A 27,790-nucleotide genomic window follows, 5' to 3' on the forward strand; every position below is an offset into this window, starting at 1 on the left:
GAATTTAATGGTGCCATTTGGACCATTTCTGGCTACATGATATACAGCTTCTGTTTGCTATGTGACATAAAAATATGTAGGAATGAGCCCATTGTTTACTTTCTCCTTTTGAGTGGCAGGTAACTCGATTGTCCAAGCTGCATAGACTGCAACGGATGGAACAGCATTTCCCCCACTGGAAGCAAAGCTGCCTCCAGTCTGCATACAGTCTGAAAGCATGCTGAACATATTTGTATATTAATTAGAGCTCATGTGGAAGATCCCCTACCCATACACAAGTATTTCAGTATTTCAAACAGGCTTTGAATTGTTCAAGTATTGAGCCACCCTGAAGTTCCTAGTTAAGCCTTCTAACAGGAAAAGACACAGAAAGGAACATCAAAGGATGTTTGTACCTTTACAAAACCCTATGTATTTCCCAAAAAATGAAGACATTGCCAGTCTGAAAGAGCTTTCTGTTTTGTGCTTGTTTTTTACTGAAACCCCCCTAGTGAGAAACTCAGCTTTTAGCAAACAAAAGGAAGACCAAGAATCCAGAAACTGTGTGGCAGAAGACAGACAGTCAGCCTTCAGCACAAACAGCAAAAAATTGCACTGCTACTAGAATATACTCTTGGAGCTCTGGTCTTACACACAGGAGAAACACTGCTTGTTGGAAAGACACACTGTGTCTTGGATTTGGGCAAGGAATATCCATCATCTTGAATAGAATGTCTATGCAGAGGCAGAAACACAGCACTGACAAGAACGCAGATACCTCAGGTTTCCATAAAAATCCTTCATAAAATATTATCTATCAAAGTTATGCCTGAGCTGAAAGCAAGACTATAATTTAGTGGTAACAAGAATCTCAGATGACCAGACTACTATTTGCTACTGGACAGCCCTGGGGTCATTTATTTATTCTATTACTAACAGCTCTTGTTACTCAAATAATCATGCATTTTCATATGTTTGAAAATAGGAATCAATGAAAAAAATGAAATGAGTTTCTAACACTTTAAATTTGTGTTCACTATAACCCCACAGTTTAAATTCAGTCATAACTATCTGAGTTTTACAGATGTTCTCCCAGGTTTCTGGTCAGGGCTAATACATGGGTTTTCTCAAGGTAAGCTCACAATTGTTTTCTGGGTTCCAAACAGTGGATTTAGAAAACAATAAACAGGTTGTGAAAATTTCCTCTTCTTTCAAAGTTACAGTCTTTGGACATAGAGTCATCAGTCAATATATTGCCCATGATTACTACTGCTGCACTTCACACATCCCACTTTTTCACATGGCGTGGTTTTGTCTCCTTACTTTCCCATAATCACTCAGAATTATTTTAAACACATCCAGCTGATGTCTACGCACATGGGCACCTGAATTGGTATCAACAGCATTTTCAGTAACTTTTAATTTTTTAAAATTTTTTAATGACATTGTTCAGAAAATGCTCGTCTGCTGTTTTTTGGCAGCAGCTCAAGCTGTGTCTGTGATAGTGCACTATGAATGCATGGCTTCATGGAACAAGACATCTGGGACTCTGTCTTGGGAAAGCTGGGGTTGAACTGATAAGGAAATCTGGTCTGACTGTGTGAGGGGGATGTGTGGGAGCCAAGCAGGGCACCTGTCAGCTTCTTGGAGCCACCCTTTGGAAGAGGCTTTGGTGCCAGCAGTGCAAGTCTCTTGGGAGTGTGACTGCCAGGGAACCTCATGAATGGGTAGACTGGGATGTTTCCTTAACAATGACCTCTACTACAGTAATTCTGTGATGCTGTGTAGAAAGAAGCCTTTAAATAGCCATGGTAAGAGGAGGACAAAAAAATATGAAACAAAGGACATAATACAATTTCCCCTGAGAAGTCAATAAAATAAATGGGATTCCAACACTAATAGATTTGAAGCCTTCCTGTGATTTCTGAACTAGAAGGCTATGAGCAATTTGGTCTCTTCATTCCATTCCCTGGTCCTGCTACAACCTTTTAAAACAACGCAAGAGCCAGAGATGTTGGTTGTCTGTCTGAAATCAAAATAAAACCTAAAAAAAAATCTCTCTATCCCCCTCTCCTCCTTTTATTTTTAATTGCTTCCCTGGTGAAGGTTGTGGAAATCTGCTAGATGCAGTTATTATGGAAATATGTCTGTTGGTTGTTTTACCTATGAGTCAAAAATGTCTCCAGAAAGCTACCACTGTGTAAGACAGCAACTGACTTCAGAGTCTGCAAACGGCGCAAAGATCTACCTTGGCAAGATTGGATGAAATTGTACCAGCCTTGCTTCCTGTTCTGTGGCCACTGTGGAGGTAACCCAGCAAAATACTTTGGCCCCACCACTCTATGGCTGGCCAGACCAGGCACCTAATACAGAACTTTTCCTTCTGCCATTGGATTCTCCATGAGAGAGAATAAAGGCAACATGGTGAAAGACAGAAATAAAGGAAGTGCAAGGAATCAAAGGAAAAATAGCTGTGTGCATGGAGAAAAGAGCTGAGATCAGGATTTGCATTTGCTTTTGAGTTGAAAGATATTATAGTCTTTGCTGTAGAAGAAGGAAGATGGGATGAAGAATAACTTATTTTGGCAATAATTCATGGCTCTGATGGTTTCAAATTGTACAACACAAATTCCTGAGTTTCACTGACTTTCTTCTATATTAGAACCAGTCAGCTTAGAGCTCAAGTGCTGCAACAACATAATGCACTTAGCAATTCTCTTTTTTTCCATACCAAAAAATTTTTTCCTAAACATCTGTTCTACAATTAGCTAGTTTGCATTACAAATATTCTAAACATTGTCCCACATTACTGGATTTTAGGCACAAAAAAAAATGAACTATTCTGAGAATTTACATCGACTAACACAGAGAGGACTTAAATAGCTTCCATATAAAGCTTTCATATGCCTAAATCAAATACACTACCCTCTCAGGAACAAAAAAAAAAATACTTGAAATGATCCCTTATGTTTGTAATAGTGGCCTCAGAAAAAAAACTGTACATACAGTGCACATTGTGATAAATGTCTCAATAAGGATCCCTTCAATAAAGATACGCAAATAAATCTTGATATGTCACTTCTAGGGCAGAAACAGAACATTTTGTAATTTTGCCTCATTGGTGTTTTTCCCTCTTACAGAAGTAAACATCTGCATCAACTTGTATTTGATTTTGGCCCCTCAGTACTGCATAGCATGGCTTGCTGTGCTGGGAGGGCTTTGTTGATGTTTTAAATATTTCCACATTACTGTTTAAATTCAGATCACAAACACATCTTTGAAGTCAATTTCCCAATCACCTCCACTTACTTGGCTTCAGATCATACAGAATGGTCTTAAGAGCACAGAGCCTTCAGACAGAGCCAACCCAACATGATTTCAGCCATTAAAAGGCATCCAGTCATGGAACTGGACAAGGAAGAGCCTGAAAGATCTCCGAAATCTGAGTTAGCCACACCCTGAATTTTCCTAGTGCTCCACACTTGTTGCTCATGTAAATGTAGTCTTTGCCTTCATGTGTCTAAACCAGGCTTTTTTGTGAGTACAATGCTTCCAAGAGGATTATTCTTAAAAACCCCAGTTAATTAAAATGTCCAATTAAACGTCCTTTACCTATGCCAAAACCTGTATTATGGTCTCTGATAAATATTGTATTCCCATGTCATCAAAACACTAACAGCCAGACTAAAAACTTTTCCCCATGGTGAAGGTTAATTACAGAAGAACCATGTGCCCCCAACACAGCTGCTTTTGTCAGCAAAAGAAATAGGAGCTCTGTAGACAAAGCTTTCTGTCATTTTGGAAATCAAACATTTTCAGTTGGATGGGAAAAATGGAAAAAATAACGACTGAAAGTCCTTTTTGTGTATGTAGTTATAACTGCTGGTTTTCAATAACTGAGATAAAGAACTAAAATGAATATTGGACTATAAACTCTTACACAAACCTAAGTGTTCCTTCAGAGCCAGCTTACCCTCGAGTTCATTTCCGCTAGCACAGCTTTTCGAAGGGAACAGACCAATCCTCACAGAAACGTGTTCACAGACAAATTGCCCACGTTGCTCAGCACTGGTATTTGGCAAGGTCTCCAGCCAGATGGGTTTGCTAATGACTTCTGTAAGGTGCTTAAATCAGAAGCTACTGTAACACATGACTGCCATGTCTAATTACCCTGCTAATACAGCTTAGTGGATATTGTTTGGTATGTAAAAGTCAGAGTTTTTGATGAAAAATACAGTACAAAATGGTCTCTTAAATTTCAATGTAACCAAAGGCTTGATTGCTTGCCCATATACAACCTTTCCTAAGAAGAGTCTCTCAGAACAATTGTTACAGCAGTGACAGACATTTCTTCAATTTATAAAATATTTCTCAGCCAATGTACACTAACAATAGACATGGAATTTTAGTTGCATGAGTTGAATATATTTTTTAATTATTCAATAATTTTCCATAGGTTTGCCTGAACGCATTCAGCAACCAAGAGAAAACTGGGATAAAACTATAGTCTTGGACTTTTTTTTTTCCATCAGGGTAACTCAAATGTGCTCATTAGCTTCATTTCATTTTGCAAAGGTGTCCTTTTTTTCAGGTAGACTTTAAGGTCAGTACTGTACACATACTGTTACATATGTACACATATGCTAACACTGCAATCAAATCCTCAGTTGCTGGCACAAGAAGATGGCAAGTTATTTCCTGCTACAACTAACATAAAAGGAAATATGAAGAAACTAAACCTCTTTTGAGCATTTTCTCCAGGATGTGTTTGTCAGCAAAGTAGGATTTTTTTCTCCTAGGCCACTAATCAATGCCTATGACCACCCCAAACAGCTTTTGTTCAGACTGGGGAAGCCAACTCCTGGGTTCCAGGACAGGATACACCAAAGAAATTAACTGATAATGGTGATAATGGTGGCAAGCCCTCCTTGGTAACAATGGATCCTGACAGCTCTGAGGGGTTGAACTGCCTCTGGATGGAGAGCCCAGGGACTGAGCTGAAGAGAAACCTGAGTTGTTACTAGTAACAATGACTTCAGATAATACAAGATAAAATATTTCAGTTTAGATTTTTAACATTTATTAAAAAAGCAGGATGTATGTTCATTTCAAATTAAACAGTTAAAAATGTTAAAGCATACAAACAAATCAATTGTGTACTAGCAGCATCCAATTGTTAGAATTTTCTAGAACTCCTCCGTACAGTCTTGGCAAGCTCAAAATATTACAACTTGCAACCAACTGACTTCACCATAGTGCAGATAAAACAAACTTTATAAAAACAACAATTTAAGGTTAAATAAGCTTAAATAAAGGTGTTAAATACAAGACACTTGATCAAAGCTTCTGTACAAAGATAAACAAATTTGGCATTGTACAACTGATTGGCTGGCTCACAGCATACATGATTTCCATAGTTAAGCAGTGTAGCTGTTTAGCTGAACATCAACTATACAAAAGTAACTGAAGTTGGGAGGGGGCTAACCCCAGTGAGCCATTTACAAGGCATGTGTATTTTTAGAAAATCAGAACACTGTTTATATTCAGGCACCATTTGTTCCTGCAAATAAATAATCTCTAATGTATCTGCATCCAAACGAGTGTTAAACACGTCAGTGCTAACATTTTATAAACACAGCTCTGTGACTATTCACTATACCTCCATTCTTATTGCTATGACAATGTGGACTGTGGAAATAAAACTACTGTACATACAAAAAAATAGAGCACCTTTTAAACATTAAAGTATATGTCTGGTTATTCTTTTTATCTTACAATACTGAAGCCCAAGCTAATTTAAATTGCTTTAACATCTTCACCAGCACACCTGAAATGCAGGAACTAAAACCCCAAATATTCCTCTTCAGGCAAGCCCCAGCCAGAGCAACTTCTAAAAATGTCTAAAATGACACTAAGAATTTTTTACATTCATCTGCACACAAACAAGTATCTGCTATTCTCTGCTTTCTTCATATGAATTTAAAGACAGGTTGCCACAGTTCTCTCTCCTTTTCAGATGAATAAAGCTGGACAGAAAATGTAGCAGAAACACCTAAAATGGATTGTGAACACAGTGAAATTATTACCCCGCTATTTCAAAGATACAGCTTTTAGGTTGTTCAAATAAGTATTTTGCAGGGCCCCAGCCATTAGGATTTTTTGTCTATCGTATTAAAAAACCATTCTGTAAATTTCCTCAGTTGAGCAGCTGCTGTTTGAGACTCCTCCTGAAGTCTCATGTTATCTTGTCTCAGGTGCTGCACCTCTGCTTGGAGAACTGCCTTGTCCTGCTTTTCCTGGTTAACAAAGATACAAGTTGAGCAAAGTGAGTGGTTGTGATGACAACATTTATTTTTTTGTTAACATTTCTATGTAAGTCACAACAGTTATATTTTGTTGAGCTCCCTAATTCATTCTGACAACGGTTAACTGTAAGTTAATTCCCCAAATATGCTCCAACTACCTGATTCATTCCAAGAAAATACTGCAAGCTAAAAAGAAAACTAGATGTTAGTTTAATAGAAAAATTAAAGGCATTTACACCATTTAACAAAAGAAAAATAAAATTAGGCATTAAAAGCATAAGAAGCTTTTAGCTATAATAAATCATATGTGAGAGCCCAAGTTGTAAGTAATTGATTTCAAACAAGGAAGAACAATATCTAATTTCAAAATTTTTCCTTACATGATTATTTTCCTACCAAGAGCAGCCTCATTTCTATTATCCTGGCAATATCTCCAGCTCAGAATTTTGACAGCAAATGAGGCACAAATCAAGTCGTTGCTACATGAGCAAGGCAGCACAAGGCAACAAGTATGACAAAGCTGGGGTGCTAACTACTTACCAATGGTGCCCTGTCCATATCCCTATCCTATGGTAAATCCAAAGTACTATAAATAAAGATGAAGTGTTTCCTTTTTTCTCGGGTATGACTATTTGTAGGATTGTTGTTCTGGAGTAAAGAACCATAAAATACTTTGCCTTGGGCCAATTTCCTCACGTAACCATTCCCACAGGACCTTCTGCAGCTCAGTGCTCTGAGCAACCAAGTCCTCCTGTCTAATTTAACTGATGTACTTCTTTCAAGCCCTTGGTGATGTCTCTGTAAAAATAAAACTACTAAAACTGGGGAACAGTGATGGTGCTTGTGGTCTCTTACCTTTCTCAGGTCAGTTTGTAGCTGCCTGAGGATGACTTCCAGCTGGTTTACTTTTCCAGTCAGAGTACTTGGAGCATGTTCCCTGTAAAGTAAACCACTACCTTCACTCTGAGTTAGTGAAAAAACATCTTCTTCCCAGCTTTAGCAGAGTTACACTTTTAGTAATAGCAAAGGAAACCAATCATAGTTAGGAAAATAGAGACAAAACCAGCATCAGTAAAAGACTATTACTAGAACATAAATCCAGTCCTGCAATATCTGAAATACAGCACTGCTTCTCATGCAAATCAGGCAGAAGTAACAATGATTTTAAGAAGCAATGTTTTAGGAATGACTTGCACATACCCTCACAGTGCAAGTCACACTCACTGCTCCATGGTGTGCAGGCACATTGGTTAACAAGCTGCTTTCTGATAAGCACTAATCTCAAGCAAGATGCAGCAGCAATTACTGCAAACCAAAAGAGCTGTAAAATGTTCTTTTGTCTGCTGTGCAATAGTGTCATTTGCAGTAAAGGATAAACCTATGGCTTAATGGAGACAAATATTTTGTTTAAAGGTCAAAACATAAAATATTGCCACAGGTTAATCAAATGCATGACTGAGGGAAAATACTGAGATAGTTTCTATTTTCTGAATGACAATGAGTACTGTGGGAGACAGTTCCATGTACTTTATAGATGCAATTAGCCGTCATGTGAGTAATTGTGTCTAAAAGAGAGCAGGTGAAGAGAGGCTTTACATTCAAAGCTGAATGAGCTGCTTCATGCAATTGCACAAATCTGACAGGTTTGCCATGGCTAAAAGGGAAACATCTTTAACAGTCTTTTGTAGTCCTTACTGATCATTAGCCTCAGGAAAGATATGGACTTAAAAGTCATTACAATAAATGTGCTTTACCATATAAGCAAGCTAATTTGTGTAAAATTGGTTCAAATTAAAATGTGATAGTCTAACAAGCAAGAAGACTTTTCCCTCTATTTCCTATTCTTCCATTCCTACAACTGAAGAGCAAAACTAATCAAAGATGTGTTTTTCTCTTAAAGTGTAGTGGTGGACAGATTATACTGCTGAATCTATAACAAGAATGATCTTTAAATTAACAAGTACACTCCTTACACCAGGATAGGTGGAGAGTCAGGGGGAAAAAAAAGCAATCATTTCTCTCACAGCACTGGGAAGAATTTGGAGAATTGGGAAGTTTGGCATAAAATCTGCAATCCTCTGTTACAGATTCTCTTGATTAATTTACCTCCGTATAAAAGAAAAATTACAGGTTTGTAAATAGCAAATACTTGCTAAGATAGGATAGACCTTGTTCCAAGGTTTGAGACATTTGCTGCCAATTAGATTATTGCATCCTACAGAGTTGAGCTCCTGTTATTAGTTCTATTAAAAAGAAAACAGAAATAAATGTAACAAAAATTATTATTGTAAAGGAGGAACACAGTAAGAAATTTGATTATCTGAAATTCTGCATCTAACCTTGATCTGCATTACAGACCGATTGCAGTGAGAGAGAAGTTGATTTGAAGAAACAAAATTTTTCAAAATTAAAGAAATTATAAGTCCAGGCAACAAGTCTGCCATCAAACAGCCATGAAACATGCATACAGGCAATTTGACATGCAACATTAAGAGAAAATCTTTCCTTAAAATAAGAAAAATGAAATAAATCATGCATTTTGAAAGAAACATGCTTCCACTCTGACATACCCTGCATCCTCAAGAAAATCTTTTCCGTCTGGGGGACTCTCATCCAAAGGTATCTCCTGTGCTCCTTCCAAGCCCTGAGCTTGTGGCATATCATTCAAGGTGCAAAAAGATGCTACTCTCTGATCTGTAAAAAAGTAACATAAGGATACCTCTAAAACTGCACAAAATAAAAGTCTATATTACAGCCATTATCCTGGTTCAGTTAGCAAAAATGGATGTAGGCTTCTACATCTCAGCTCTGAAGATAATCAGCAGACGTATGCACCAACTAGTTGGCTTCCCCACACCTGCATCCAAAGGCAACCCTAAAGCAATTTTTTTATGTCTATCAGCAGTATGACAGTTTTGTCCGGACCACTTAATGCTGATATGAACAGTAAATTGGTCTTGATGAAATATGCAGAAAGCCATTACAGAATTCAGGTCCACAACCAACGACAGTAATAATTCAGCAAAAAGGTTTGCATTTTTTTCCATGGACTTAAAGCCCTCAGATTCCCCATAAATCTTCACTTTTCTTTTCATATTGCTTTACTGTCTCAAGCATTTGCAGAGGCTGATGGTAATCTGCATACTTGAAAACCAATAAATTCACACTATTTTTATCAATTGAGCTTTTATTATAGGTATTACTAAAGCACTCTATTATCTGCATTGAATTTCACTAGAACATAATCTAACAAGCACAGATGCAATTACCTATGGATATACAGTGTGGTTGCCAAAATACATCAGTCACCACATAATAGAAGTATGCCATGCAGATCATCATTGCACAGAACAGGAGTAAATGATGCATTCATTAGGATTTAATTTGTCTTCTTTAAGGAAAAAAAAAACAAAACCAAACAACCAAAATCCATATTCTGTGGAGATTGATTTAGCTTATTTCTGCCAAACAAAATCCATGTCTGTAGGCTTGTATGAATTCTGGTGACAACATGCCTGCCTTGCCCTTTCTCCCCTTGCTCTACCACCCCACCAGGCCCAAAGCTTGCATTATCATGCAAACGTGCAAACATAGGAAGTATCAAAAAAAGTTTACAAAAGGCAAAAGTCATCAATCCCAGACCATCACCTAGAAACGGCGTCTGATGACAGAATGGCCCAAATTCTTCATCTGAGTCAAAACCTGGAATAAGATTTAGAATGTTCCTATAAACAACAGGGTCCATCTCCACTGGAGCAGCTGTGGCCCTTGCAGCAGTGGGATGTTCCCGCGCAGTTCCTGCTGTGCTCACTCCCAGCCTTGCCAGGCCATTTCTACTCAACACCAACATTACAGCAAGTACGAGGTGCCACACCCCACGTCTCTGATAGCAACACCCAGTGTTGTGACACAGCCTGGCAACTTGGCAGGCTACATAACAGGACAATCCTTCAAACTCTTAAGGACACAAACAGTAAATACAGGCCTGATCTCTGCAAACAGGAAGGGTAAGTTCTACCAAACAAAAATAGGAAATCACTAAAATGCTCTTTGTTGGTTTAAAAAACCCCTTCAGCACAGCATAGATCGCCAATTCATTCTATAATACAATGAACAAAAGTTGCATTTCTGATTTTGTCCAGTTTCAAAGACTGCAGCACATTTCTCCTCCTTTAGCCTTATTTCTGACTACTGATGGATCTCAACAAATATGAAAATGACTATTCCATATGTGCTGACAATAAGGTAAGACTATAATTTTAAACACATAATGAACGACATCATTTGCAGATTTGAAACCTACTAAGATAAATAAATTTACTTTGTACAGATAAATAAACTTCGTTTCCCAGATCAAACACAGTATGTAGCCCAGAAACAAGACAGTGTAAACAAGTAGTCTGAAGTACACAGATAATTAATTTCACCTTCACAGTATTAACATTTTCATTACAACAACTGGTTTTTATAAAGAAAAATTAACTGTATTTCTGGGTATGATGCTGTAGACCTAGATTCTGCTTCCTCCAAATTACAGATACCCTTCCTATTCAATTGAATCAAAATGTACATACTAAACAGAAGATAATACATGTAAATCTCAGAGGTCTTATTTTTAAATGAGATGTCCGTGCCAAACTCCAAAGAGAGTCCACCCACAGAAAACTATTTACAAATAATATATTGGTCTTTATATCAAAAGTTTAAACAATTGACTTAGCAAGACCAAAGATGAGACAAAAATTCATGTTTAAATTTACAGTAAAAGAGTCATACAGCTGTAACCACTAAGAGTTTGAATCTGTATTATCATTGATCCAGACCACTAACAGAGGCCAGAAAAAACTCCAGGCAATTTTGATGTACTGGAAGCAGAAAAGGCTAAAATGAGTAAAGTGCACGAAGCCACTCTCTCATTGTTAAGGTAAAGTCTACCCACAAACATATACTGACATATGCACTGAAGCAAAAAGAGTTACACATGCATGCCCTAGAAATCATCAAATGTTAACTAAATATTGTTATTTTTTCTTTTTCTAGCAGTTTAACACACTACTTTGGTTAAAATAATTATCTGTCATGCTAAATGATCCACTTCTTTCTCATTATATTATGTTTAGCATTACATTTAGCTATGAAGAATTTAAATCAAAGTATTAAAATAACATTAATTATAATAGCACAGATGTTTCTGCAAAGATAAATTTGCATTAAGAAACACTGCATTTTGATTGGCACCAGTAGACATTCATAAAAATCACCTGGAAAAAAATCAGGAGTTGAAAACCACCAATTTTAATGAACAGGGATGTCAGAAGGACTATCTTAGGCTTTTAATGCTCACAATACGACTTATCAAACACTAAACAGTTTTTTTAAAGCATAATAAACCCACTTTGAAGTAGAACAAATAGTACAAAGTTCTACTAATAACAATATTCAATATTTGTATTTATGTCAGTTGTCTTTTATGATTGCAGTAGCAGGTATGGACATCCAAAAATGCTTCTCTTTTTTGTCCCCAAAACATGGAAAAGATAGAAAAAGTCATCAACACATGTTGAAAGCCAGTCCTTCTTCCCTAACTTGAAGATCTATTGGAAGGATAATGCAAAAAGAGAATTGAAAAATTAAATCTCTAATTTTCCCTTAGTCTTTTCTGGGATTTCTCCTTTTTCAAATTTGGCGTTCCAATTTATTCTCCCATATCTTTATCTTTACTCAGTTGAGCGTGCTTTCTTTCTTTTTTGTTCTTTAACTTCTTATTTTTCACGCCAACTACCCTCCCTCTTTTGCTGTACAGTCACATAGAGTCCTATCTATTTTTTATTCTTTGCTCCAGGGATAGATACAGGAACATTACAACAGAGTATTTCCATCATGTGAACTCCTCCCTGGTTATGTCTCTCTGCACTTCCCAATGAAATAAGAGACAGGAACTGGAAGTAGCCTGTCCATGTATGGCAGAAATGGGAGGATTCCCCCTGCTACTGACTGGACTGATGTTAGCATACATGCCAAATATAATCTCTGGAGAGATATCAGAATCAAAACCATGTCTTGCAAAGGAAGGAGTGCAGAGTGTTAAAATAATGCTCCACTGTGCTCCTGCCTATGGGCGCTGGCCCTCCACAGAGGCAGCTCAAGCGAAGAACCCTGCAGCTTCTGGAGCTTGTGGATTTAATGCCTGCACAGCTCTCCATTACACTGTGAAGACCTGTCTTAGGAATAACAGAGGATTTTCAGAAAAAGTTTGAAGTAAAATATTCAGCTTTGCACAAAGGTTTTTCTCAAGCAAATGCAGTGAAAATTAAATCCTGACAAAGAGAAAAGCATTACCACCATACTTTCATTTAAAAACAAAACAAAACAAAACAATAGTAATAGCATCTTCCATCAGGATCAAGGCTTCAGCTGAATAAAAGCTAATACTAATAAACAGCCTTGTCCATTCTTCCTCTGAGGAGAGGAACAAAGTGAAAAATGAGACTACTGCTCTTGTTACAACCACACGTAAACTCTGAGTATGGATGATGGTAGCAAAAATCTTCCTACTAATTTAGCTCTTAATCCAACTGATGGCAACAATATAAGCACCTAAAAAGTCTACATCTAACATTAATCAAGATACAAATGCTTTTTAAGACAGAGATGAAAGATCATAAGGCCCACATTAGGGATGTTGAACTGATCAAATAATATAAATTGTCAACACATAATCTAGAGAGATAACAAGAAAAAAACTCTGATCTTGGAATCAGATTGGTAATCCTGATAAACTCATAGTAAGAAAAGATATTGTACAAAGAAAAAATTAAAATTAAGACCAATATCTAGGTTCTAGAAGAGAACACAATTTCAAAATATCAGGGCAAAGCCAAACTAGAGAAAACCTCTAATTTCACAAATTCAGTATTAAAAAATTATTATCATTTTAGTTATCCTTTCCATTGAAAGTGGGGAGGCAGGTGTTTGTTTACTTTTTGGGGTTTTTTAACATGGTCCTATATGAAATGTGATCCCATTTTCATCCAGTTTAAAAAAAAAGATCAAAGCAGTTTTATATTCAGAAGTGGACAAACTTTAGAATCATTCACTCTCTTTTTCACATTGATAGAATGCAGAACAGTAGTTCCAAGCTGTTTTTAAAAAGAAAGTTGAAGCAGCTTCTAAGTAAACAACATTAAAATACACATGGAAACTGCACTGTTAATTCATATGTAACACATTTCTTTCCAGTGATCTTTTATGACATGCCTATCAGTTATTCTTTTTTAAATTAGTTTCAAATTGCAAGACATAGGATGAAGTTGAATAAGGGTTTAGAAATTCCATTCCTTGAAAAGGTTTCTAGTTGCAGCACTATGAATTTAGTCAAAACATTGTATAAATCATCTACCATATACACAGATGTCACTACTGTAGAGTCCTAAACAGAAAAGAATTATATTCCTTCATATAAAAACAGATTATTATTTACTACTCAAAATCTTACAATAAACCAAAAAACATATAATAAATAGCTTCTATCTTACAACTCAGACAATCAGTTCTTCAGCATTATCTACAGATATAGCTAAGTATTTGCAATTAAAGCCCAACAAGTTAATACCCTTCCTCCCTAGGATAAAGCACTGTGGGTTAACTGTATTGTCCTGCCTCTCATTTTCAAATTCAAATGTAATTACACTTACATAACACTTACCAAGGTAAAATTATTTTAATCATGATACTGTGTAGTAAAAAAAATGAAAATCTATTAATTTTCAAAGAAAGCTAAAAATAGGGAGCATAGCTGGTACAGAATGATCCTTCACTCAGCTGAACTCAACATTTTTATTAGCATTTTAAAATATTCTTCAAGTACGAAGTTACAGAGCTAGTCATTTACTGATGCAAACCTTTCTTCAGTAGTTGAAGATGTCAGTAACAAATAGCAGGGTGTTCCCTGAGCAATTGAACATAGGAATGCATGGGAAGAGCTGTCAAGATTCTCAGTGTCACAGTAGTTCCTGCCAGCTACCACAGCCATGTTTGAGTAGTATTGAATAGTAATGAATGCACATCAGGTCAAGAAATAATGCTGTTCTTCAAATTCCTAATCATTGCTGTTGGTTTGGGTTTTCACAATGCCATTTAAATGAGTGGAACAAGCAGTGCTGAAGAGCTTTTGGTCAAAGTGTACTATAATCACTTCACACTTTGGGAAGGAATCAGGAAACTGATTTCCATGGTTAAAAGAAGTTAAAAAAAAGATCCAAATCACTAACTTCACAGACAGTTTTCACAAAGTTAAGACCTGTATCTTACACAAGGATGACTGTGGTAACGTCATCCCTTATTCATAGATTACATTCAGTAACACAAGCAACACCAGTTAATGAGGACAGCACTAAACAAACACCTCTCAAACAACAAAACACAAACACTCAAATGTGTATATTCATATAAACACTGAAACCAACATCTGCTTTCTCTGCTTAGACATTAAGTGTAGGTTTAGCTCCCAGAGGCAGATGAGGTTTACTTCCTTGGTTAATCTGGTTCCATAATTTAATAAAGCACACCTGGTCTGTATCCTGTACCCCAAATCCTGCTACTGCAAAATACACTGTACATTTCTACTGGTCTTCAAGGGCTCATGAAAACTGACAGGGACCACAACATCATTTGGACTACACATGCCAGTTTATAAACACAACACAACAAACTCTGTGTCATTCCCAGTTTCATTTTAAACATCTAACTTAAACTGTTTCGAATCTCTCCTTCAAAGATCTGACCTTGCAATTGATTACAGAAGAAACTTAGGCACTAAAGTGGAGGAACTGCATCTAAAATGGTTATAGAGAGTATCATGAAGACCCCAAATTTTCAGTGACAATCTTCCACACTGAGAACTGATATTGCCAAAAGAACTAAAGGGCTACAGAGGCAAACACTAGATTTCTGTAATTCAAAATGTGACTAAACAATAAATATTAAAAAAAAAAAGTTTGTGTACTGAACATTGATCTTTATTCAAATTTTCCTGTTACCTTCAAACGCTCGTGCAGCATCTACCAGGTGAGACCAGTCTAGCCCTGTGGCAGTGTCTGGCAGGGGCATCAGGCCAGGATCATTGAATTTGGCTTTATCAGATAAGGACCCATCTGAGAACCAGAATTCATCTAAACAATAAACACAATAATTAGTCTTCCTATAACAGTTATGTACAATTAATTTTGAAGCTACTATAATGATCTGTAAAAAATGTATAAGCAAAAAGTGCTTATCTTCATTTCCCTTGTGTTTGTCTTTTCCTGTTCAATACTCAGTAGGGGTGGAACAATCTCTAAATGTTGGCAAAGTAAGATGGTACAGTTTTAAGGGGCATTTTTTGGTGCTACTGCACATGGCGTGTCCCTCACATTTTCATATGAATGCTGTATCAGTAGGCAACATCCATTCTAAAGCATAGCATGTTAAACCTGAGTTCTGAGCAGAAAAGTTGCTAGATACACCAAGCTATATTTGTGAAGCAACATGAAAGATATTTACATGCAGAGTTTTACTCTGAAACTGTAAATATTCCTGTTCCAGAAGCAATTAAATAAACCACCTGCTTTTCTTTTAATGCATTTGTAAATTCTAGCCTATATCCAAATCTCCCTTTCACATTGAAAATATTACCCTATTAGTTTAACATCTGTAGCTGTATCTCTGAGGATGTAAGACTTGGTGAGATTTCAGAGTGAGCCGTAACACACTGTAAAAGGTACACAGATCATATATTAAATGAAATGTACACACTATAAACTGTTCAAACAAACCTCTCAGTTATGCACATTCTAGAATGTACTACAAATATACATTTTATTATAGGAGATGCTAATTTTCATAATTTTCTTGAATATCTTTACATGTTCCTAATTTGTCCATAGCAATCTCCACTCTGATCAATGTGAATATGTTAAAAAAAAACAAACTGAACAGACACACAGTTTCTTAAAACTGATCATAAACCAAAACTATTATTTGCAATCACAGTTCATCTTAACCATAAAGCCAGCAATGGAATATAATAATTTCATCACGTAGTATTGTCAGACAAAGAGAATTTTTGTTTTAAACATATCCACTCCAATGAAACAAAAAGGTCAAAATAGTAATTTTTCCTCAAATATTTCAGGATGAAATTTCCATCTAGTCATTCCAGTGATTTAAACTATAATACTGAAGATGAGTATTTTTTTCCCCAGGAAAAGACCAAACACAAAAAACAATGAAGGAAGAAATGCATTCACACAAGTGGAAAATACATTAGCATTTAAGGAAATGGCATGCTGTCATTGTCCTGATATTAATGTCCATTTGACTTAAAGATTCTGACTTAAAAATCCAAAGAGAGTAGGCTATTACAAACCATTCCACTGCACAGAGCAATGATTCACACATATGATATGCTCTATTCTTTGCAGAAACCTTGCTTAAAAAGAATACAAAATATGAGGAAAAAAAGTGAAGGAGGCTTACAATCCTCTGTCAAAAATTAGGAGTCCCTGCAGAAGATGTTGAAATTCTCTTTACTGTGGAATTTATCTTGTTCTACACTTTTATGAAAGATGCAGTATTGTTACATTACATTTGGAAGTGGCTTGACAAAACTCTGTAGAAATGTCCTTCTCAATACCTACTCTCAGTATGTAAAAGTGGATGTTACATGAAATGGAAAATATAATATAGACATATATTCTACTCATATATCTGTACTAAGATTTTATTTTCAGTTCTGTATAAACATACATAAAGCCTTACCTAAGGCTGCCTTTGTGCAAATACATTCAAAGCTGAAAGTCAGAGCAGCCTCTGAGATTCTGTATATGACTTGGGAATGGTGAGAACCTTATTTGTGCAAGTACAAATGTTTCATACATCCCTGTTGTGGAAAATAGACAGAATACCTTATTTGAAAGACTGGCAAGCCAGCTTTTGGTTCTAGACCAGCAGGCAGGCCCGAAGGGACAGCCCTTGCTTTTGTGTGATCAGCCTGAGAGGCTGATTGTGAAACCTGTCAGGAAGAAGCCTGCTCCCAGCGCGATGCTGCCAGCTCTCCAAATTAAAGTGTAGGAGTGATATATTCACCAGTAGTCATCCTTCATTATGCATTGTCTCTGTGAGAACCTCAGTTCACCTTAGGGTGGATCCTATTCAGTCCTGCATAAGCCCTGACAGAGCCACTCAACTGCAGAAAGCCTGCCAGGGTAGAGATTTGAATATTGATAGCTCTGAAAATGCAAGTGCTCATGCTGATGGCTGAAAGTCTAAGTGGAATAACTGAACAGGCATAAGTATACCACCACAGAATAATTCATTTTCAAGACATAAATTGTGTTCTTCTGCAATGGGGGAGCAAAAAGAGGGGGAAAAAGAAAAAGAATAAAAATGCCAAACATGAGCTCTAATGACATAGGCCTTGATGCCTTTGAATTTCAGAGAATATTGTTTGCATTCCAGGAGTGCTCTGGGTGAGATAAATTATTTGCGGCCTCCTGTATTTGCATTTCTTCCCTGCTCCTCTTTACCTTGCTGTTGCCTTACTCTGTCTGTGTAGGACTGCCACATCAGCAGCTGTTGCCTCTTTCCCTTTTTGATTTGTGCAAAGGTGGCAAGTGATGCTTAAGCATTCCCACCTCTCTATGTCCAGAAGGACACGCCTAATCTAATAGGCCACTACTTTACTGTGTACAAGACTGACTTTTGAAGCAACACAGTTTCCTTTGAGGAAACATTTTCAGTGTTATCTTCAGTTTTAAAGATTATTTTATTTGCTGTACTCCTTTTGGCATAAAATTATTAGTCTTGTAGTTTCCAGTCTTTTCAGTTGTGTCACTTCCTACATTTAGGAATTCTATTGATTTTTATTACTGATGCATAAAAGTATAAAGCACTATCAAGAGTCCCTATTTTTAAAATTTTGTGGTCAGTTCAGTTTCCAACACAGCTCCTGAAATTGGTGGTTATTGGTCCCACATACATCCATATACAAAAAGTAACTAGTTATGCAGAAAGAAGAAGGATTCACCTGCCTTAACCTATATTACTTCCAAGACAATTATCCTGCTTCAGTTGGAACTGCTACTTTTATGCAGAGACTGTAGATAATGAAAAAATTATCATCTGCTAAGTACTCCTTGCTTCAAACTAGACACGTCATTTAACAAGTAAATTCTCTCCCAAGAAGCTGCAGGTGAAGAAATATATCAAACCTCACACAAATGTAAATCCCATACTCTCTGGGATGTCCGTTTTTCTTTCCTGCAATCAGTAATTATATCTCTATAGTCCTCTCAAGCAACAAAATCTGCTGCTGAACCCTTCCCTTTAGTTTTGCCTAGGGTTGCCCTGCTTCAAGGATGCCAGCCTGCTCAAAGGCTCTCATGCACATGTGCTCCTGGTAACCGCTTTTTCCTTCCCTTCTCCTACTGAAGACAGCCTCATGTTGTAGTAAGGTGAACCATTCACTGTGTGAACAGGTAACACCAAATATGCTCTCCTTCAGTTGTGTGAATTAATCAACAGCCTTTATCTGCTTGCTGACAAACTGATTTCCAAACTCCTGCCACTGCACATCACCAATATACAGTGATGCTCTTTCATTTTAATACTGCTTCTTATCAAAAAGTTTAGTTTTGGATTGAAGCTAACATGGGCAGTAAGGCAGTCTAAAGATAAGACTTTCATCTATGAACATAGTTGCAGAGATAGTTCCTGCACTTCTGGCATCTTTTTCCCTATGCCATGTATAATCTGAGAACTTTCAGAATTTGTCAGTATATCACTGTAAAATATTCCCTTCCTTATGACCCTCTTCACTGCAACAATTCTGCACCTTGCTCCTTTCCTCACAGCACAGGAACATCCTGCCAGTTTACCATTTAGGGCATTTTCTTTCCCCTCTCTTTTTGTGCATCATGATAGAGTGGACCACAGTGCCTGATGTGTAAATCAGATTGTCTCTATGTGTTTCCCTGGGTTCCCCACTTAAGTTATTACACTAGTTCAGTATCAGTGGTTCTCATTGTTTGAATTCTTTCCCTGCTCATTCATCTGCCATGAATTTGCAAGAAGGGCATAGATTTGTACCTGCAACTGCATGTTAGAATCACTCAGTAGGAACAGCACTGTCTCAGTCAGGGAATCCTTAATGTCCCCAGGTAAAATTACAGAGTTCTTACCTACACAAATTCTCCTTTCTGGTTTCATTTAAAAATAAGATAGAATTAAATTAATATTTCTACATTTGTGTACTGTTTGCAATCAGCAGCACTGGACTGTCAGATCTTGCAATTCAGGCTTTACTGAAAGCAATTTGTTTTTTCATGTCACTTCCCCAGTGATAAAACAATAATTAAAAAGCCCTATAGCTTCACTTTTCCCATCGTTTTCTTACAGCCAACATTACACACAGAGGAAGTTTCTGTTTCTTTATTTGTGTGGTCATTCTGTCTCATAATTCTGATTTCCCAGTAAACTGAAAGCCTTCAGGGTCACCTATTACTCTTTGGTTTTGGTGCTGCCTTGCTTACCACCTATTAATCACACTCTTTGCCTTGCTAGAGGGGTCTCATGAGATTTGGTGCTGCCACAGTATTCCATGCTGGATAATGTGCAAGAATATACCTTTCTAAAATTGATTTCAGCCAAAACCATGCTATTTCCACTGATATCTATAAACATTAAATATCAGTAAAATTAAAACTATTTGAGATCATACACAAAAGACATGATCATGACAGGATATGAATCCTGATATCTGAAACCACAACCCTATGTTAAAATTATAAATGAAAAAGAAACCTCTCACATCACTGCTGTAGAATGTAAATACCTACTAGGCACTGACTACATAAAACCTTCCTAAAAAGAGCCAAATTAGTTTCTCATATGGAGATACTGACTAAACTTATTTTTGAAACATAGGTGGGCAAGCTGTGATGTGGTTTTTTTTCAGAGTAATTACAGATAAACAATTAAATCATCCTTGAAACAAACACCACAAAAGATCCTATATAGCTGGCATTGATAAGCACTTTTAAAACACAGAACCAGAAGCAGAAAATAGAGGTTGCATATGAAAACAGCATTAATTGCCTTGGATTAGTTTTTGACTGACAGAATACTGATTTAATGGGTTTTTTTTCCAGTTACATGTATGTGTATATATAACTTTCTGTATCTAAGAAGCAGCAAGAATGAAATATTAGGTGTCTAAGACAGAACTAATACAAAAGCCACTAAAATATCACTGCCGGAGGAGCAGCATTAAGCTTGGATGTACACAGTTAATGGCCTTGTGCCAGCTCTCCTGAAAAAAAGCAAGCTGAAGGTTTGATCTCATTGCATGTTTACATGCACAAGAAATGGCTCTAAAAAACAAGGCTTAACACAGAGGAAAACAAAAAAAGAAAATACAAGCAGGATGCCTGTGTACTATACAGCTCCTTCACAGACAACAAAAATCCACTGAATTAATCTCCTGAGAAACAAAATGGATCTCCATTTGCTATCCATGAAGGAAAAGGATCCTCTCAGATTAAATTTATAGTAAAAAGTTTCATTCTGATAGAATAATTTTTTAGAATGGCAAAAGGTACACCAAGCATGCATTCCCACCTGAGGCAGGAATTTAGCACTTGTCTGAGATACCAATTTAAAATTAACCAGTGGTTAGTGACCAAAACTTGGTCTCATGGCTGAGGCCACTCTAACTAGAAGTGTTTTGTATATAAAGCTTATTTCTCAAAGTTAGGAGATGACTGCTAGTTCCTGAACGACATGATGAATGAGAGAGCCCTTTTTATTGCTACTTCTTTTTAATCATCTGGCCACATTCTCCCTGGACATGGGCCTAAAATGTCCTTAATGCTTTCAAGAAATTCACCCACAGCTTCTTAACTACAGACTTCAGAGTCCATTTTTTAAATTGCAGTCAGCTGTAATGCAAAATTAGAGTAGCTAAAGAAAAGAGGGTTTTTTTTTCAGATTGCACATCAACTCCAGGTGTCCACTATACCTCAGCCTAAACTAACTGAAAAGCATATATATTCAGCATTTTGAAAAGACAATTCACTCTTATTAAGTAAACAAATATAGATATTTAACCTAAATATACATATCTGTCTATGTTGATTTGGGCTTTTCATTTGATTTTTTTTTTAATTACTACAAACTTCATAGTTCATCATGGAATTATTGCAAGCTAAGCATTAATAAAGGTCTCACATACAAAAACTTCACAAGTAAAAAACCACATTCATAAAATAGCTTTAAATTAGCACCTCAGACTACTCTTCTGCTGCCATTAAAAATGAAAAGTCATTTGTAAAGCTTTTACTAGTATGTTTAAAAAAGTACTAGCAAATTCAATTTGGAAATAGAAGTCAAAGTCAACATTTATTGCACATTTCCCTTTAAGAAGTTACTAAAGGATCATCTAAACAAAAGCTATTCCATTTAGCTATTGTTTAAAATATATTTGTGAATATTTCAATAATTCAAATGCACATAAAATTAAAAAAAACAAACAAAACAACAAAAAAGTTTCAGGCCAACTTGACTTAATTAGGTCACCACTGGAAAATAAAATGATAACTAGAAATATATTCAGACAAAGGTTTTTGCATATCAGTGGTCTCATGAAAATTCTTTGGGAAGTAAAGTGAATATTGTCTCCAAACATGATAAATAGGAAATAATGGCAAGCATGTTCATGTACCACTGACCAAATATTTTTTTACTAGGGTAACTAGAGCAGTGACATTTCTTAATTTCACCTTAAAAGTAAAATCTCACATAATACCTGGTGATTTGTTTGAGCATACTACAAATATTCCAGACTCAGCAATGACAGTGACAATGACTTACTTCTCAGATTTCCCATTCCAGGAGTCAGGCTCATTCTGGGAGGCAGTGTGCTGTGGTATGGTGGAGTAGTGCTGAACAAGATGTCATTTGGCAAGGCCTGGTCTATCATGGAGCTCCGAGAGCTGGCATAGGAAGATCCCCTTCGATTGCTACATATGCTTTCATCCGAGAGCGTGCGGTACAGCGTCCTCCGGGGGGAAAGGTTTCCATAACATGAAAACTAAAGATAAAAATAAGAGAATGTATTGCTGGTTGAAGTGATTCATACAATCATATCCCCATCACCAGCTCTTGGGAGTGTTTTTCTGGACAGGGCACTCTGGAATTCTTGAACTAATACAGAAGATCAGAGATTTCTTCTGCCATATCAGATCTACTGGGGCCTCAGAAGAGTTACTGAATTGGATATTCAGACTTCCTCTCAATATTTTGGAATATATCACCATGAATTCGTCAGATACTGTGCTGGTTTAGTAATCACGAAATGTTAAATGAAAACTTCATAGCCTTATGACAGCAGTGTTTTACAGAAATGTATATAAGGTTACCAACTCTGGCAATATGCATGCAAGACTATACACAGAACTGTTTGATTTTAATTTGAAATGACTATGCTTTACTGTTAAGCATTCTGAACTGATATATGCTGCCACATAATTCATTGGATGATAAAAATTACTTGAAGCACTGCATCTCTCTGGATATCACATAACAGGCTTAGAAAAGAGGGTAACAGGGTTCAGTGAAAACTGCTTATGCATTTCAAAAAGTTACTTAGACCACAACCCAAATATCTACAGTAAAACAAGATGCTACTGTATTGTAAAGCTGGATCATTCCACTTGTACACTTTCTAAGTCATTTCTCTGCACTGCAAACACAGTTTTCTTTACATCTACAAAGAACAGTTAATGCTTTAATTATTCTACTGGTTTGTCCTGCACACAATTACATGTTTCCTTTGTGATTAACTGTGTGTTCCATGTTTCCTATGCAGAACAAATACTTAAGAAGAAACAAACACTGAATATACCATAGAATCTTTTTGGAAACACTGAATATACCACAGAATCTCATATATTCATTTCTGACTTCACTGTCAAAGGTAACTGGCTCACCAATACCAAGATTATTACCCTCTATGAAGGCATAGCCACAGACTCTACACTGCCAACTCCTGTGGCTGGGGCTCCTTGTGGGTTCAGGGACTATGGTCTCACTTACTTAACTTTTGTTTAGGCGCCTTGGAGAGGAAGGGACAGCAGTCATTTATCTCAGCCACACCTCCTCTCTCTTAGTTGATTCTTATTTAGGCAGCCAGAAACACTGGCAGTTCTTGGAATCTTCACAAAAACCCTCCAATTATTGTATCAACCATAAATCATAAAAACTTCTAGGACATGACCCACAAAAGCATGTATAATGCACACATAACATACCTCATATTACAAAATTATATATGATCTGAAATTTAAATTCAACTCTGCACTTACAAGATTCCCATATGTTACTTTTGTTCAGACATGATGATTATGCTATTTAGCATATTGTATAAACACAGTGGGTTAAGAGAGCATTGACTTAATATGGAAGTGTGACAATTATCTCAAGTAATTTAATTGCTTTGTTCTTTATTCCACATTAAGCACAGCATTTAGAACCATTTATTTTGGGGAGTAGCAAATTTTAAGATCACTATCCACTTACTGTGAAACTATTAAGCATTACCAACTGTCTTCATACCACAAGGATTAGATCCAGGCTCTCCAGTAGCACTGACAATTATGCCTTCAGAGCAGCTGCCACTGATACCCACATGAAACTGATTTGGATTTCTAGCGAATTGTTGGTACTAGTACAGGGCAGAGGAAAGTGGGCTGCTTTTATTCATGCGTTTTAATATCACACAAGATGTACAAATTTAGGTCTCCTTCCTTGAAAATGTCACTTTTAACCTTTCAAATTATAATGAAGTTGCTCAACCTACACTGGTCAAGCTAAGTAAGCAAAGACATACTTAAACAAATACTGGATTTTATAAATAATCATCAAACAAACATTTCCCATCCTCGTGGGAAATGATATTTTGGGATTTATGGTCATCCCCATAGAATAAACTTAGCTTGTACAAAACAATATTGCACTCTGTATAGTAATTTTGGGCATACCAGAAAACCATTTCTAAGGTAACTGAAAGACTGAAACACATGGAGCCAAAGGAAGTAGCCAACCTTTCTTCTCCCTTCCTCCATAGAGAGGCTGTCTGGCAGCATCAACTTCAGAAAATCTTCTTTGGACAAGACTTGTTGGCTTTCAACCATAGCATTCCTGACAGAAGTTTGGAGTGGACTCGATGCAGACACAGCATCAATATCATCATACACTCTGTTGAGAAAATGGATGTTTTTAGCAAGAAATTGGATTTGAAAGACTGCAATCATATTCTGTCAAAGTGAAAATTGTTAGAATATCTCCTGACACAGCACACTGTTTAGAAAATTTTTTTGATCTCTTAACCTTTATGAAACTGTTTGTGGGTACAAAATGAAATTCTTAAACCACTGAGAAATGGAGCTTAGGAATTCTAAAGAACAATTTCAAAAAGCATAATCCTTGTTTCTCCTAGCTTGCCTCTCTCTTTTTTACACACCACACTTCTCTATCAATACAAAAGTTATATTTTTTTTCAACATTTCCAAAGGTTCATTGCAAAATACTTTAACTTTTACTTCCTTAGCAAATAACACCCAATATTTTATAGTACAATATTGCATCCAGCTTCACAATCTGGCAAAATTACTATGGTCATCACAGCAATGTTTGAAGTGTACTGGCAATCAATTGGCCAGTGTAAGTATATTTTATTATCAGCAATTTCATAAAGCTATTTAGATAAATTAAACAGGTGTCTTCTTTAACTATCAGCATATAAAAATCTAGTTACAGTCAACAAAGGACTGTCAACTGAATTATTAGCCTTCAGCTCCTTCCAGTGAGAAAGGAGAGACAAGGCTTTAACAGGCTGAATGTAATGGAAGGAACTGGAGATTGCAACTCACAGAGAACACAGACTGGAAGCCATTGCTCTCTGCCAAGTGCAGCCTCATCAGTGACTGTCTTCAGCAGAGAGAAAATAAGCTTTGCTATGGTAAGGTATAATTCTCAGTGAATTATAACCTACAGTGGCACAACATTCAGTAATTGACCTGATATTCATCATCACTACTAATTAGAGATGCTATTTTATTTCAACATAATTATCCTCAGAGAGATATTTCCTCTCTGTGATATAGAGAGCTTTCCTAGAAAGAAAGAGGTGAGGCAATTCTGAATGCCATGGAAAAATCTGAAAATATTTTTGATATAGGAAGTGTTGTCATATTCAATTAATAGTTCTTGAACAGAACTTTCTCTTGAAGATAATTTTTCAATTTTTAGTCTAAATAGCCCAAATCATGATGCAATTTTATTTTAAGGCTGCCATTCAAAATAAGAAGACATTGTTTCAGTAGTTCATTGATTTCAAAATCCAAAAATTTGTGGGAAAACCCTGAAGCTAGCCCACTATAGTTTAAATACTACTATGACCAAACAATTTATGTAATTAAAACATTAATTAGTGGGAGAGAAACAAAATCATTCCTCTGTTAACACAAAGGAACACATATAACCAGAACATCTTCTCCTTTAAGAATTATGAATGTAAGAGCTTAACTTCAGATTCATATTTCATAGCATATATATTCTAGCATATATTTTTAAATATTACTGTTGCCATAAAGTAATGCATACATATGCAAAATTAGGTATCAGATAAAAATAACCCATTCCTATTAAACATAAAATAATCCCAATTAAACATTTGAAAATGCTACATTACATCGATTGCAAATGTTACATACATTACTGCATGTCATCTTGTCAATTTATTGAGATAGACAGTGACTGGCTATGGTTTATTGAGAAACAGCACCAAAAAAAAAGGAATCATGGACATTATCCATGAAGATGATTTTGAAGCCAGCAGGAATTTCAAGGTGAGATCTAAACAGCAGATTCAAACATTATTTATTACAGATGCACCATTGTGAAAGTATTATCTCTCTATATTTGAGGTACTGTATGTTTTCCTTTGAGTTCAAGACTTTTTCTTCCACCTAAGAACAACACATTTCTCATGGACTATTCCAATGTTAAGTAGCATTAGATACATAAAGGTACAGAAAAAAAACCCTGAGCATTTAAAGGCAAAACAGAATTTGCAATTTTTTTCCATCCTATTTTAAAATTGATTTTCACTACCCTTCTTCCCTCAATGAAGTAAAACAGAGTGCTTACTCATGACATTCTGAAACTTCAGCTTCTTCAGGTGTAGGACTTCCTTCCGATTTTTTCCATCCAATGACATATTTACTCACTGCTCCTTGTCTGTGGTAAGGTTTTGAAATCGACCCAGACATCTGTTGACTGCTATTCTGTGACACTATATAAACTTTGGAGGTATCTAGGGAGCCACTCTTTTTAGAGCAGTGTGTTGATGGGCTTCCTGAATGATGTGACCCACTGGAAAAGTGAACCAAACACACAAAGGGAAAAATTAAATATGCTATGCAACAACAAATCAGAAACGCTTTGCCTGGTATGCAGCAATAATTCCCACAGTTAAGCTTTTCTGAAGGTTAAAATCAATGAAGCAAAATTGGCACAGTAATTTTCTACACACCAACTGTGTACACATTAAAGCTCTTTGAGAACAGAATTGTGATGAGTTTCTAGAATATACAATGTATGGAATTCAGCCTGCTCAAATGCCAATGCAAACTGATGTGAATCGAAACTAAAAGCCTCAATTTAATACATATATATTCAATTTGTGTGTGCAATATTAAGTAAATGTGTACACACACATTTACATAAAGAACTACATAGGGAATTACTCAAATATCTCCCTAATCATAAAACCTATGTACTTTTCCATTTCACAATAATTTTGCCAGTTGATGCAAGATTAGGCTGTGCCTTTCAATCAGACACACTAATATTAAATTACCAGCAAATTTAACAGAAGTAAATTTCAGTTCAACAAGACAATCCTCTGGATAATTTTAACAACCCCTTTTATTATGAGTAATAGCACTAGTAGGTACTAAGACATACTTTTACTGAAGACTCTAAAACCTATTTCAAATAAACTAAATAAACACTTCCTTGAAGAATAAATTTCTTCAGAATAACCATAGAAGACAAATTCACTCATGTCAAGCATATAAGTAAATCAGTACACAAGATATTATTTGGTTATTTTCCTGTACTGATTGACACTGAAAACAGGAAAATCAGAGGGAAAGAAGAACAAACAATTTCCTTCTATCATTTACAGAGTAAAAACCTTAACACATAGACCAAAGCTTCAATTTCAAAGTCACCATAAAATGGGAACTGGAAGATAAAGGCAACCAGCTATAAAAGTGTACTTTCACAAGCTTTACAACAGATGTAACATGCACATGTTTCATTGGTATCAAAAAGAAAAGCTGAAAATCAATCATAAATGCCATTCAACAAGCAAAACTGTAAAGCATACATCAGAATAATATAAA

The 27,790-nt window shown here is 36.2% G+C and overlaps 1 protein-coding gene across 4 annotated transcripts in view; it reads right to left on the reverse strand.

Moving 5' to 3' along the window:
- Positions 1 to 5,036: 5,036 nt before the first annotated feature.
- SIPA1L2 (signal induced proliferation associated 1 like 2) overlaps positions 5,037 to 27,790 on the reverse strand; it is a 126,441-nt gene continuing 103,687 nt past the window's right edge. The window contains exons 16-23 of one of the 4 annotated variants that reach the window (XM_036380024.1): positions 26,529 to 26,753; positions 24,422 to 24,575; positions 22,191 to 22,410; positions 15,323 to 15,454; positions 9,933 to 9,986; positions 8,855 to 8,978; positions 7,140 to 7,221; positions 5,037 to 6,275 (exon numbers count right to left, since the gene is read on the reverse strand). In XM_036380024.1, the coding sequence (XP_036235917.1) occupies positions 6,129 to 6,275; positions 7,140 to 7,221; positions 8,855 to 8,978; positions 9,933 to 9,986; positions 15,323 to 15,454; positions 22,191 to 22,410; positions 24,422 to 24,575; positions 26,529 to 26,753 (1,138 nt within the window). In that variant the 3' untranslated portion in view covers positions 5,037 to 6,128. The remainder of the gene's footprint in view (positions 6,276 to 7,139; positions 7,222 to 8,854; positions 8,979 to 9,932; positions 9,987 to 15,322; positions 15,455 to 22,190; positions 22,411 to 24,421; positions 24,576 to 26,528; positions 26,754 to 27,790) is intronic. The other 3 variants (XM_036380026.1, XM_036380025.1, XM_036380027.2) reach the window with 3 other exon arrangements.

Source organism: Molothrus ater, chromosome 3 (genome assembly GCF_012460135.2).
Source record: "Molothrus ater isolate BHLD 08-10-18 breed brown headed cowbird chromosome 3, BPBGC_Mater_1.1, whole genome shotgun sequence".
Classification (NCBI taxonomy): domain Eukaryota; kingdom Metazoa; phylum Chordata; class Aves; order Passeriformes; family Icteridae; genus Molothrus; species Molothrus ater.